The sequence below is a fragment of the Lagenorhynchus albirostris genome, chromosome 9, assembly GCF_949774975.1.
Source record: "Lagenorhynchus albirostris chromosome 9, mLagAlb1.1, whole genome shotgun sequence".
Taxonomy (NCBI): domain Eukaryota; kingdom Metazoa; phylum Chordata; class Mammalia; order Artiodactyla; family Delphinidae; genus Lagenorhynchus; species Lagenorhynchus albirostris.
The window spans coordinates 99,672,199-99,686,783 of record NC_083103.1 but is presented as its reverse complement, the minus strand read 5'-3'; the positions used below and the strand labels follow the sequence as shown (position 1 = coordinate 99,686,783).

The window sequence follows — 14,585 nt, the reverse complement described above, 5'->3', positions numbered from 1 at the left end:
AAAAAAAAAGGACAACCTGAAAGAAATAGACAAATTGGTATAAACTTCCAAGACTGAACCAGGAAGAAACAGAAAATATGAACAGACCAATCACAAGTAATGAAATTGAAACTGTAATTTAAAATCTTCCAACAAACAAAAGTCCAGGACCAGATGACTTCACAGGTGAATTCTATCAAACATTTAGGGAAAAGCTAACACCCATCTTTCTCAAACTCTTCCAAAAAATTGCAGAGGAAGGAACACTCCCAAACTAAATCTATGAGGCCACCATCACCCTGATACCAATACCAGACAAAGATACTACAAAAAAAGAAAATTACAGACCAATATCACTGATGAATATAGATGCAAAAATCCTCAACAAAATACTAGCAAACAGAATCCAACAACGCATTAAAAGGATGATACACCATGATCAAGTGGGATTTATCCCAGGGATGCAAGGATTCTTCAATTTATGCAATTCAATTAATATGATACACCATATTAACAAATTGAAGAATAAAAACCATATGATCGGGCTTCCCTGGTGGCGCAGTGGTTAAGAATCTGCCTGCCAATGCAGGAGACAAGGGTTTGAACCCTGATCCGGGAAGATCCCACGTGCCTCAGAGCAACTAAGCCCGTGCCCCACAACTATTGAGCCTGTGCTCTAGAGCCCTCGAGCCACAACTACTGAGCCCGTGTGCTACAACTACTGAAGCCTGTGTGCCTAGAGCCCATGCTCCGCAACAAGAGAAGCCACCACAATGAGAAGCCTGTGTACCACAAACGAAGAGTAGCCCCCCACTTGCAGCAACTAGAGAAAAGCCTGCGAGCAGCAGCGAAGACCCAATGCAGCCAAAAATAAATAAATAAATTTATTTTAAAAAAAATACAGGGCTTCCCTGGTGGTGCAGTGGTTGGGAGTCTGCCTGCCGATGCGGGGGACGTGGGTTCGTGCCCCGGTCCGGGGGGATCCCGCGTGCCGCAGAGCGGCTGGGCCCATGAGCCATGGCCACTGGGCCTGCGCGTCCGGAGCCTGTGCTCCGCATCGGGAGAGGCCGTGGCAGTGAGAGGCCCGCGTACCGCAAAAAAACAAAAACAAAAACATATGATCATCTCAATAGATGCAGAAAAAGCTTTTGACAAAATTCAACACCCATTTACAATAAAAACTCTCCAGAAAGTGGTCATAGAGGGAAACTACCTCTACATAATAATGGCCATATATGACAAACCCACCGCAAACATCATTCTCAATGGTGAAAAACTGAAAGCATTTCCTTTAAGTTCAGGAACAAGACAAGGATGTCCACTCTTGCCACTATTATTCAACATACTTTTGGAAGTCCTAGCCACGGCAATCAGAGAAGAAAAAGAAATAAAAGGAATACAAATTGGAAAAGAAGAAGTAAAACTGTCACTGTTTTACTATACATGGAGAATGACATGATACTATACATAGAGAATCCTAAAGATGTCACCAGAAAATTACCAGAGCTAATCAATGAATTTGGTAAAGTTGCAGGTTACAAAATTAATGCACAGAAATCTCTTGCATTCCTATACACTAATGATGAAAAATCTGAAAGAGAAATTAAGGAAGCACTCCCATTTACCATTGCAACAAAAAGAATAAAATACCTAGGAATAAACCTACCTAAGGAGACAAAAGACCTGTATGCAGAAAACTATAAGACACTATGAAAGAAATTAAAGATGAAAGCAACAGATGGAGAGATATACCAACAGATGGAGAGATATACCATGTTCTTGGATGGGAAGAATCAATATTGTGAAAATGAGTGTACTACCCAAAGCAATCTACAGATTCAATGCAATCACTATCAAATTACCAATGGCATTTTTTACAGAATTAGAACAAAAAATCTTAAAAATTGTATGGAGACACAAAAGACCCCGAATAGCCAAAGCAGTCTTGAGGGAAAAAAATGGAGCTGGAGGAATCAGACTCCCTGACTTCAGACTATATTACAAAGGTACAGTAATCAAGACAATATGGTACTGGCACAGAAACAGAAATATAGATCAATGGAACAGGATAGAAAGCCCAGAGATAAAACTACACACCTATGCTCAACTAATCTACAACAAAGGAGGCAAGGATATACAATGGATAAAAGACAGTCTCTTCAATAAGTTGTGCTGGGAAAACTGGACAGCTACATGTAAAAGAACGAAATTAGAACACTCCCTAACACCATACACAAAAATAAACTCAAAATGGATTAGGGGCCTAAATATAAGACTGGACACTGTAAAACTCTGAGTGGAAAACATAGGAAGAACACTCTTTGACATAAATCACAGCAAGATCTTTTTTGATCCACCTCCTAGAGTAATGGAAATAAAAACAAAAATAAACAAATGGGACCTAATGAAACTTAAAACCTTTTGCAAAGCAAAGGAAACTAGAAACAAGATGAAAAGACAACCCTCAGAATGGGAAAAAATATTTGCAAATGAATCAATGGACAAAGGATTGATCTCCAAAATATATAAACAGCTCATGCAGCTCAATATTAAAAAAAAACCAACCCAATCCAAAAATGGGCAGAAGACCTAAATAGACATTTCTCCAAAGAAGACATACAGATGGCTAAGAAGCACATGAAAAGATGCTCAACATCACTAATTATTAGAGAAATGCAAATCAAAACTACAATGAGGTATCACCTCACACCAGTTAGAATGGGCATCATCAGAAAATCTACAAACAGCAAATGCTGGAGAGGGTGTGGAGAAAAGGGAACTCTCCTGCACTGTTGGTGGGAATGTAAATTGATACAGCCACTATGGAGAACAGTATGGAGGTTCCTTAAATAACTAAAAATAGAATTACCATATGACCCAGCAATCCCACTACTAGGCTTATACCCAGAGAAAACCATAATTCAAAAAGACACATGCACCCCAATGTTCATTGCAGCACTGTTTAAAATAGCCAGGTCATGGAAGCAACCTAAATGCCCACTGACAGACAAATGGATAAAGAAGATGTGGTACATATATACAATGGACTATTACTCAGCCATAAAGAGGAACAAAATTGGGTAATTTTTAGAGATATGGATGGATCTAGAGACTGTCATACAGAGTGAAGTAAGTCAGAAAGAGAAAAACAAATATCGTATATTAATGCATATATGTGGAATCTAGAAAAATGGTACAGATGAACTGGTTTGCAAGGCAGAAACAGTGACATAGATGTAGAGAACAAACATATGGACACCAAGGGGGGAAAGGCGGGGGGATGAACTGGGAGATTGGGATTGACATATACACACTAATATGTATAAAATAGATAACTAATAAGAACTTGCTGTATAAAAAAATGAATAAAATAAAATTCAAAAAAACATTCAAACAAAAATAGAAGTTCATCCACATGCTTTGTATATTCAAGAAACAGGAATAAGGCTGGTGTGACCGGAGCTGGGAGCAGCAATAGGAGATGAGGTCAGAGAGGTAACTGGATGGAAGCAGGAAGACCACTTAAGCAGTTCTCTAAATAATCTAGGCAAGAGATAATGATGACTTGGAACTAATACTACTGATATATTATTTCACTAAACTCCGTAGTTTACATTAGAATTGGTTCTTTGTGCTGTAGAGTTGTATGGGTATTGACAAATGTATAATGTCACGTATGCATGTGTGTATGTCAGTATCATACAGAATCGTTTCACTGCCCTAAAAATCCCCCCTGCTCTATGTATTCTTCCTCCTTCCCTTCCCGCCCAACCTCTGGCTGCCACTGATTTTTTTTTTTTACTGCTTCCATAGTTTTTCCTTTTCCAAAATATCATATAGTTGGAATCACACAGTATGTAGCCTTTCTGATTGGCTTCTCTCACTTAGCAATATGCATTCCTCCATGCCTTTTCATGGCCTTTATTCGTTGAATAGTATTCCATTGCATGGATGTACCACAGTTTGTTTTTCCATTAACCTGTCGAAGGACTTTCTGGGTGCTTCCTGTTTTTGACAATTATGAATAAAGCTATTATAAACATTCATTTGCAGGTTTTTGTGTGGACATAAGCACTATTGCTGGATTGTGTGGTAAGACTATGTTTAGCTTTGTAAGTGGTTGAACCATTTTGCATTCCCACCAGCAATGAGTCAGAGTTCCTGTTGCCCCACAGCCTTGTCAGCATTTGACCTTGTCAGTGTTTTAGATTTTAGCCATTTTAATAGTTGTGTGGTGGTATGTCATTGTTGTTTCAATTTGCAATTCCTCAATAACATACGACATTAAGCATATTTTAATATACGTATTTCCATCCATATATCTTCTGTAGTGAAGTGTCCATTCAGATCATTTGTCTTTTTTTTTTTTTTTTTTCATTTGTCTTTTTTTGTTTGTTTGTTTTTTCGGTACGCGGGCCTCTCACTGTTGTGGCCTCTCCCGTTGCGGAGCACAGGCTCCGGACGCGCAGGCTCAGCGGCCATGGCTCACGGGCCCAGCCGCTCCGCGGCACGTGGGATCTTCCCGGACCGGGGCACGAACCCGTGTCCCCTGCATCGGCAGGCGGACTCTCAACCACTGCGCCACCAGGGAAGCCCAGAGCATCTCGTTTTTGACTGGACTCAGACTTAGAAGTAGAAGCTCTCAGGGCGGACAGCCTCTGTCTCACGACAATCTGTTCCTGGCGTTTTTCTTCGGGCTCCTTCATTCTTTAGGCCAAAAGTTTAGCATATTCTGCAGCCTCTTCCTTATTCTTCTTAGTACGCTGTTTCCTCAGAGCAATACACCTGTGTTTATGTTGCAGAACACGTGGAGTAACAAGACGCCGAATTTTAGGTGCTTTGGTCCTAGGTTTCTTACCTTCTTTGTTTAGGGGCTTTCTCAAAACGTACGGATGGACATCATGCTCTTTAGAGAGATTGAAAAGTTTGCAGATTCTCCAAGTTCTTTTGGGCCCCAGGCGACGAGGCACAGTAGTATCAGTGAGTCCAAGAATATCCTTCTCCCCTTTTTTTACGCTGACCAAATTGAGAACACTCAGATTGGCATCCACAATGCAACCCCGTACAGATTTGTGCTTTCTTTCTCCAGTCCTCCTCGGTCTGTAACAGGAATGCCCCTTATTCAGTGGCAGGCAGACTCGGCCATTGGTCAAGACACACTGCTTCGTGGGGGAAGCTTGTTTGTCGTTCCCCCCACTGATTCGGACCACATAACCCTTCCATTCTTCACCCAGAGCATCAGCAGCAACTTCCGTGGCCATATGCTTCTCATAAAAGGTATGAAGTTTTCGTTCATCATCCACTTCAATGAGCTTCCGGCAGTCAGTGGCCGGGAAAGAGATGTTCAGCTTCATCCTGAAGCAGCCGACTGCCTCCAAGATGCCACAAAAAGAGCAGTCTATTATTCTTGATTAACAAAAAATAGTGTAAACATCTCTCTAAGTTAATTCATTTACTACATCATTTTTCTTGTCAGAATAATATTTCATGGAATGAATATAACAGTGTTCATTTAACCGGTATCTTACTGCTGGGTTTATAGATCCATTCTAATTGTTGGTATTGCACACGGTGTAGAGGTGAACCATCTTGTAACTGAATCTTTGTGTGCAATCTTATTTTCTCAGTATACATTTCTAGAAGTGGAATAGCTAGATCAAGGAGTTCTTATGTTTTTTGAAGATTTTGTTATTTATTAAAATTGTTCTACAGAAAATTTCTCCCAGTTTACATTCTGATTAGCAGTACAGAGAAAGCATCTATTTCCCCAATCTCTTGAGTAGGTATTATAAAATGCTTTAGAAATGGAAATAGCTTTCTTTTTTCTTCTGAATACAAAAATAACTCATGCTTATGCTATCATTTAAAGCTGTTTGCAGATTGAAAGGTTAAAAACAATATTTCGTTCTTTTAATTTGTATTTCTTCGATTGTTAATGAAGTTAAACACTTTGTCAAGAAAAATAACTTTAGTCCCGTTTAAATAACATTAATATAATGGCTATGTAATAAATGTGCCATGATAGTATTCATAAAACATCATTTGAATATTTGGTATTCACATAGTACTTTGCTGGGTATTACCTAAATATGTATAGAAGAGTCAATCGCTAACCACTAAGAAATCACAGTCCAAGAAAATCAACAGTCAACAAATGTTTATTGAGTGTCTACTATTTGCCTGGAACTATGTTTTTTTATAACAACTTTACTGAGATATAATTAACATACAATGAACTGTACATAGTTAAGTGTACGATTTGATAATCTCTAACATATGCATGTACCTGTGAAACCATCACCACAATCACCTTGTTTCCTATCTCTTAGGTTCATTCTTCTTTGTTTTCTGATGTCCTTTGTCTTGAATACCACTGTTTCATATATTTTGTCTGGTTTTCTAGTTATTCAAGGGAGGAGGGTATATCTAGTCCCTACTGCTGCATCTTGGTTGATGATGAAAGCATGCCTGGACTATTCTAAGTACTGGATCTAGTAGAGGGAACAAAATGGACAAAATCCTTGGCTTCAAACAGCCTACATTCTAGAGGGGGGTGGCAGACAATAAACATATGAAAAAACTTAATTTGCATAAATAAATGATTTCAGAAAATGTGTGTCAATAAAATAAGATGGTAATGTGATAGAGATGCAGTAAAGGCGTCTCTGGGGAGGTGACATTTGAGGAGATGACTTATGAGAAAGGGGCTGTCACTTGAAGAGCTAAGATAAGAGTGCTCCAAGATAAGGATATATGACAAGTCCAAGGGCCCCCAAACAGAAATAAGCTTGACTTACTTGATAGGACAGATACAAGGCCAGTGCAGTTGGAATGTATCTGAGACGGGAGATGAAGTTGGTGTGGTAGGTAGGCTGAGCTTAGAGTAAACGGGTCTTGTAGGTCAGTGCTCCAGTTACCAACTGCTGCATAGCACAGAACAACAACAATCGTGAACCATGCTCATGAAGCTGGGGGTGCCTGGGGTGAGCTAGGCGGCCCTTGCTAAGGGTCTTGTGTGGTTGCAGTCAGGTGGTGGCTCGGGCTGGGGTCATCTCAAAGCTTCTTCTTCCCCCTGTCGAGAGCCTGGGCTGTTTAGACAAATAACTGGAAGATGGAACATTCCTGGCTCCTGGGCACCCTCTCTCTCTCTCTCTCTCTCTCTCTCTGGTATATCCACATGGACTTAGGGTAGCCCAATTTTGTACATGGTGGCTAAAGGTTTTGAGAGCAAGTATATCAACAGAAACTGGAAGAAGCTTCAGGGTATTTCCAAACCTAGCTTTGAAGTCACACAATGTCACTCCCACCACATTTGGTTCATCGAGGTAGTCACAAAGATTCACCCAGGTCCAAGGGGAAGGAACATAAATTCTTCTTATTGGAAGAGCATCACATAATGTGTGGATATGTTCTTAAATCACCACACTCATGACAAAGAGTTTGGATTATATTTTTACAGTGGGAAGCCATTGGTGGGTTTTTAACGAGGGAATGATATGCAATGATTTACAATTTTAAAAGACCAATCTGTCAGGATTATTTAGATGCAAAATCAGCATTCAAGCATCGATTGCATTATTATATACCAGCAAAAACAATTAGAAAATAAAATATGAAAACATAATACCATTTACAAGAGTGTTTTAAAAATACCAACTACTTAGGAATAAATCCAACAAAAAAATGTGTAAGACCTTTATGCAGAAAACTACAAACATTTTTTGAGAGAAACTAAAGACTAAATAAATGGATATACTATTTTCCAGGATTGTAAGACCAATTACTATAAAGATGTCAGTTTTTCTCAAATTGGTCCATAGTTTCAATGCAATAGCAATCAAAATACCCACAGCTTTTTCTGTAGAATTTGACAAGCTAATTCTAAAATGTATATGGAAATGTGAAGGATTAAGAATAGCAAGCCACTCTTGAAGAAGGAGGAGGAAGAAAGAAAGAGGAGGAGGGACTTTCTGTACTTGATATAGACTTATCATAAAGCCAGTGTGACCCACTATTAAGGCAGTGTGATATTGCCACAAGGAACACAAATAGAAAAATGGATACATGGACCAATGTAACAGAAGAGCCCAGAAATAGACCCATGCACATATGGACACTTGATTTATGTCAAAGAGACATAAATGCCTTTTTTTGGCATTGCAAAAAAAGGAAGGAAAGGATGGTCTTTTCAGTAAATGGAGTTGGAGTAATTGTGTATCCACATGGAAAGGAGGAGGGAAAGAAGGGAGGGGGAGGCATATACTCTACAGAAGTACTTGCACATATGCACTGGGAGACATGTACAAGAATGTTTGTAGCAGCGTTATTCATAACATCCTAATTTAGAGACAACCCAAAGATTCAACAGTAGGATGGATAAATAAAATGTGATATGTTCATAAAACAGATTATTTTACAGCAACAAAAATGAATAAACTGCAGCCTCATAGAGAATAGATGAATCTTAGTTAAAAACATAATATTGAATGAAAGAAGCCAGACACAGAATACATGTGATTTCATTTCCAAAAAATTCAAAACCAGGGAAAACTTTTAGCGATGTATAATCAAGTGATAAAACTATAAAGAAAGGCAAGTCAGGATAGTGACTTTATGAGGGAGATAGGGGTTAACATTGGGAAGGGATTGTAAGGTAGGGCTTCTAACGTGCTGGCTATATTCTATTTCCTGTCTTGGGTGGTGGTTATATAGTATTTGTTTCATAATTCATATAGTAGTTGTACACGTACATTTTATGTACTCCCCTATATGCACGTTATATTTCACAAGAAAAAAGTTTTAAAATACCAAGTTCACTCTGGCTACTATGTAAGCAGGCAAGTATGCAAGTGGGAAGTCCAGTTGTCCAGTAAAGACATGATGGAGGCTTGGACCAGGGTTGAGAAGTAGTCAGATTTAGGAAATAGTTTAGAGGTACAGGTAACGGGACTTGATATGGAATTTGAAGGGCAAAAAGATAAAGCAACAAACACACTGACAGTCATAAAACACAGCAAGAGAGTATGCAACAGAATTAACTAAGCTTCTGAAACAGAGAACATTAATGTGAAGTGCTAAGTCGTGTGAATGGGTATTAGATGGAGGACTTCTGTCCAACAGATTAGGGAAGGCTTCATAGAAAAGCTGGGAAAACAAACACTTGACTCAGATTGTGGAGGAAACGGATAAGGGGTGATACGGTTAAAGGGGGTAGTGTATATTTACAGGTGGAAGATTTGTATTGTTGTGCACTCTCTGGCCCATTATTATATTTTTGAGACGTTTCATATATTATCTCTCAAATAAGATTTTATCTACTTATGACTACCATTTAGATCCACAATAAAAGGTGTAGCATATTACTTCAATCATAGTAGCCATTCCATAAGTCCTGATTAAACCATGAAGTCTTGAACAAGTATATCGCACAACTTCTGGAACCCAGGAGCGGCCACAGGAAGCCAACACGATGATCACACGGTCCTGGTGGACTATATAGAAGTGCCTCTGTACTATGGAACACATATTAATAGCTTTTACATTATTGGCTTCGTTTGAACTTCAGGGTGTTAACGGAAATTTTATTATTTTATTTTTTAAATATTTTTTAATAGATTTATTTTTGGCTGCGTTGGGTTTTCGTTGCTGCGCACGGGCTTTCTCTAGTTGCGGCGAGCGGGGGCTACTCTTCATTGTGGTGCGCGGGCTTCTCATTGCAGTGGCTTCTCTTGTCGCAGAGCACGGGCTCTAGGCGCGTGGGCTTCAGTAGTTGTGGCACGCAGGCTCAGTAGTTGTGGCTCGCGGGCTTAGTTGCTCGGCGGCATGTGGGATCTTCCCGGACCAGGGTTCGAACCCTTGTACCCTGTACTGGCAGGCGGATTCTCAACCACTGCGCCACCAGGGAAGCCCAGAAATTTTATTTTTGATACAAGATTTTCTCATTGGATAGACTGATGGGTGTGGGAATAAAGGGGGGGTATATAGAAATAATGTCTAGAAACAGAAGTTTGTGGGAAGGGAGACTTCTCAGTCAACCCACTTCATCTAGGAAGGCTTCCTGAATGAGTCAGAGTTGATTTGAGAATCATCCAGAATTAACAGTAGAAGGAGGGAGGATTTTTTTTTTCAGGCTTGTGGTAAAATGAGAGCGGGAGAAGCAATGATTTTAAAACTCCTTGCAGTTTCTGATTTCATTATGATTCTAGGCACGTCACTCCCGTTCATACACCTTATGACATTAAAAAACTTACTGTTGGGCTGAATGATAGTGAATTTTGCTTTGATAGGTGTTTGAGCTTCCACTAGAGCCCTTAAGAGAATTGGAAATGAGAACACTGAACCAGAAGTGGAGAGAAAGCAACAAAGGGAAGATTCTATTAATAAGAGTACAGGCAAAGTGAGATGACACTCACTTTGTGAGTGTGTGACACTCACAAAGTGAGATGAGCTAATGCTCATACATGTTTATGTGAACCAGGCACCATTCTAAGGGTTTTATCTGTATTAACACATTTATTCTCATGACAATACTGTGAGGTCATCCTCATTTTACAGATGAAGAAACCAAGGCCCTGAGAGGTTAGGCACATAAGTTGGCTGAGGTTGCAGAATTGGAATTTGAAGCCAGGTATTCTGACTCTAGAATTCATACACTTAACTGAGGTGCTAGACTATATCTTTTATTTAGCTATTTAGTTTTGGAAGGATGTGAAATATTTATTTTTTTAATTTTTATTGGAGTATAGTTGCTTTGCACTGTTGTGTTAGTTTTAGGTGTACAGCAAAGTCAATCAGTTATACATATACTATATATTTTTCTTAGAAAAAGAGGAAGAGATAGCATAAATGTTGGAATTTCTTTGTTTCTTCATATTGCTAACATAAACTACAGTGACATTTTAATATGACATACGGAGACAATTATCTCCTCTACTTCAACCCTATTGCTTATTCCTTTGGCTTTCCAATGACAACCATGTCATTCTCTGGAGTGATTCTGAGTTTAAAATGTAGCTGACCTTAGCTCTATTTAAAAAAAAAAAAAAACCTAAAATATATTTGCTATTTAAAAAACATTGCATAGCTTATTCATACTTGAACAAAAAAATCAGCTGGGGCCTTCAACTTAAAGCTCCAAGATAAACAATTAGATTTTTGGCTTTGAAGAATATTGAAATACCTTACAGTGATGTATTGGACTTGGGGTGTTAATGTTCATTAAACTGCAGCATGTTACGGAGGGTCCAGGCGCGCTTACCACTAATTACCGGAGGTCACCACAGCTGTCATAATTGACAGTTTTCTTTTTAGCCTCCTTACACTTGAGAGCATGAAACACTGTGGCAAAAACATGCAACTTCCAAATTAGGGCGAATGGATAATGGTATTGTAAAGTAACTTTTCTGCTGAGCTCGGGAGTTCCTACCTATTTAAGTTATAGACAAACCGTGCAAGCGCAACAAAGACATCTAACTATTCTACAAATCGTCACACCCACCCAGATTAACTAGAAAATAGATCACAACTGGAATCAGAGTTGCTCTTCAAATAACGCGCTTGGATTTCTTGAAAAGCTACGCCGCAGGAACTCAAACCCTGGTCCCCAAATGCTTTTTAAAGTCTTCCCCAGAAACCCTCCCCCTGCAGCCTCGGCGCCTTCCTAGCTGTGCCCTGCGCAGGGCTCCCCAGCCTCCGCCCTGGACGTCAGCCTCTGCACCCCGAGGCCAGTTCCGAGTGGGGAGCGGCAAAGCGGAGGGAGAGAGGCGAGCGAGCGAGCGAAATGGTCAAGTCCTCCTTAACTCTGGGCCCCCTCGCGGGCCTCACCCCTCCTCCCAGGGGCTGAGATTGGAGAGGAAGTGGGAAGGCTTCAATCGGTTCCTCACACCAGCGCCCTCATGCCCCCACCCTACTCTTCGGCTCGGGGCTTCGGCGCGCCTCACCGCCGCCCCTCGCCCCGGGAGAGGAGCGGGCGGCGCGGCCGGGCTCGCGGTGAGAGGCCTGGGGCGGCAAGCGGCCTCCGCGGGGCCGCCAGGGCCCGCAGCCGTCCGCCCGCTGGAGAGCCAGGCCCGAGGGCAGCCCCGGAGTCCGCGGAGGCCGGATGCGCGGGCGCGTCACTTCCGGGCGGTGCAGCGGCGGCCGCTTGGAAGATGGCTGCGCCCTGTGGCTCGGAGCTGCCCGCCAACTCGCCGCTAAAAATCCCGAAGATGGAGGTGCTCTCCCCGGCTTCTCCTGGTGGCCTAAGCGACGGAAATCCATCGCTCTCCGACCCTTCCACGCCTCGGGGTGCCTCCCCGCTCGGGCCGGGCAGTGCGGCGGGCTCGGGGGCAGCGGCGTCCGGGGGTCTCGGGCTGGGGCTGGGGGGCCGCAGCGCCGCCTCGTCCTCGGTCTCCTTCTCCCCTGGTGGCGGCGGTGGCGGGGCTGCGGCAGCCGCCGCCGCCGCCTGCCGGGGCATGTCGTGGACGCCGGCCGAGACGAACGCGCTCATCGCAGTGTGGGGCAACGAGCGGCTGGTGGAGGCGCGGTACCAGCAGCTGGAGGGAGCCGGCACGGTGTTCGGCAGCAAGGCCCCCGGGCCAGCCATGTACGAGCGCGTGTCCCGGGCCCTGGCCGAGCTGGGCTACGAGCGGACCCCGTCCCAGTGCCGGGAGCGCATCAAGGTAACCGGCCGCCCGGCCTGGGGCAGCGAACCAGAGGCAGAGAGAAGGCGGGGAAGCGGGCCTCGGGGGCGGGGGCCGGTCTGAGCGCAGGGCTCCCCTCCGGGGCCCGGTGGGCGATTCGCATCTCCTCCGCCTTTTTCTTCTCTCCCTGGGAAGGGGGCTTTTTTCCAGATGGCCGCCAGCCCGTAGGTTTCCTGAGTTTGAAGTTGGGCGTGCCTGCCGCCGCCCCTCTTTCTTGCCAATTGAGGATGTTCTTGCGCTCTGAAGTTGGTAGTTTCTCATTGTGCGGCGGGCGGCGGTCCCCGTGCTGCCCGCGCCTCTCGCCCCCACCGCCGGGGCCCCTCGCTTTGTTCTAGGCCCGGGGCTCCTAGGCAGAGGCTTACCGGCCGGGGCGGGATGGAGCAAGGGTAGAAGACCGGGGCCGCTGAGCCCCCAGTTTAGGAATTTTCAAGTGAGTGGCAGGGGCAGAGCCGTACGAAAGGCGCCTTCGGACGATGGCCTTTGTGTCAGTCGTCTTATTTCCGACTTGAGCTTGCTTCTAACTCGAAGGGCGACCAAGTCTTGAGATGCTTTGGAGAATTGGAAAGGCTCGGTTGTAGCCAGATAGTGTATTGCTTTCGTGGAGTTAGGAGCACACAGTTAGCTTGGCTGGTAGTTGGTCTGGAATTTGGAGTGTGATGCCTGCAGAGTGAGGTTGGTTTGAGGCCCTGCTATGTTTCTGACTAAACTCCTTGAAAGCCCGTTTTCCCCTGCTTTAGCTGTTGTGCCGGCTGCGGTGACAAGTAAAGTTCTCACTGTGCATCTGGCCATCCTTGTGTACCTGAATGTTTAAATACAGAGGCTTAATTTAGGCTAGAAATTTCACCTCCAGCCAGGTTATCGTTTTGCTCTTGCTACTGACTTTTAATCTAGGAGTTCAGATTTGTAGTCTTGGCAGATACGGAGTTGTTTTTTAGGTAAGCTTGTTCCCTCTTCACAGTGTCTGCTAAAAGATTCTGGTAGGATTCTTTCTCCCAGTTTTCACGGAACTCCTTCTTGTTCAGAGTTATAGTATCTGTGTGCTTCTGGCAGGGATGACACTTTTTGGGGAACTCCTTGGGGGGTAGAAACCCAGTAAGAACTATCATGCTCACACTAGAAAAGGACATTGCTCCAAAGTTCCGGAGATCTTGGCTCAAGTAGTGTTCATCGGAGGACATTGTTGCTTAGAAAATTTGGTCCAGAGACCAAGATATTTCAAACCTATTAACTGTTGTTCAGGGAATTTGACACCCACTTCTCAATTACAAAATTAAATTGGTTTACCTGATAACATGTACCTCTGGGTTCCGTCCCCCCTTCCCCGCCTTTTTTGAAAAAGGATGTTATTAAAGTGATAGTTAATAGGTAGGATTAAAGTAGTAGCTAATAGTAGCCACTGTTCTCTGAATCTCACTTGTTGTTCTGTTCAAGGTTAAATTTGGGGGAGAGTTTTTGCATTGTACTGTTTAGCATCTATCCATGAACTTTTCTTGAGTTTAGAAGTGCACTTTAGGTATTTGTAATTTTTCTAGCTTTATTGATTTTTGTCCATAGAAATTTCCCAATCAAAAGGAAACAGTGTCTTATCCAAAACTCACTACTTATAAATCTCACTGATTATAAAATTGTTTCTCAAATAACCAGGAGATCTTTAGTTGGGTTGCATCTTTGTCCGGTTATGAGAAACATAACCTAAAGCAGAGAAAGGAGATAAAGTGTCTCTGAAGAATTTTTAAAAGAGGATTGTCTTTTCTGTCTCCAAACAGATAAGATCAAATTGACCTCAAGCTCTTAGACTATTTTGAGACCATATAGATGATGATGATGGGTTCTCTGATCCACAGCAGCAGTTGGCAAGGAGGGTAGATAACTGTTTTTTGTTTTCTTTTTTAAGTGCTCTACTCCTTAAGTCTGATTTCAGCCAAGGAA

General features: G+C 42.7%; 2 protein-coding genes across 7 annotated transcripts in view; one reads left to right on the top strand and one right to left on the bottom strand.

The window, feature by feature from the left end:
• Nucleotides 1-4,585: 4,585 nt before the first annotated feature.
• Nucleotides 4,586-5,333, bottom strand: LOC132525447 (small ribosomal subunit protein eS6-like). The gene has a single exon (XM_060157998.1). It carries the CDS (start codon nucleotides 5,331-5,333, stop codon nucleotides 4,689-4,691), a length of 645 nt encoding a protein of 214 aa, XP_060013981.1. The 3' UTR covers nucleotides 4,586-4,688.
• Nucleotides 5,334-12,015: 6,682 nt separating this feature from the next.
• Nucleotides 12,016-14,585, top strand: part of MSANTD2 (Myb/SANT DNA binding domain containing 2) — a 29,356-nt gene continuing 26,786 nt past the window's right edge. For 5 of the 6 annotated variants that reach the window (XM_060160654.1, XM_060160660.1, XM_060160661.1 and 2 more), the window contains exon 1: nucleotides 12,026-12,635. In XM_060160654.1, coding sequence (XP_060016637.1) covers nucleotides 12,126-12,635 — 510 coding nt within the window. In that variant the 5' untranslated portion in view covers nucleotides 12,026-12,125. Of the gene's footprint in view, nucleotides 12,636-14,585 lie in introns of all 6 variants that reach the window. The other variant, XM_060160653.1, reaches the window with a different exon arrangement.

Excerpts from the sequence above, each read along its gene's own strand:
- LOC132525447 (XM_060157998.1), bottom strand. The coding sequence starts at position 5,333 with ATGAAGCTGAACATCTCTTTCCCGGCCACTGACTGCCGGAAGCTCATT.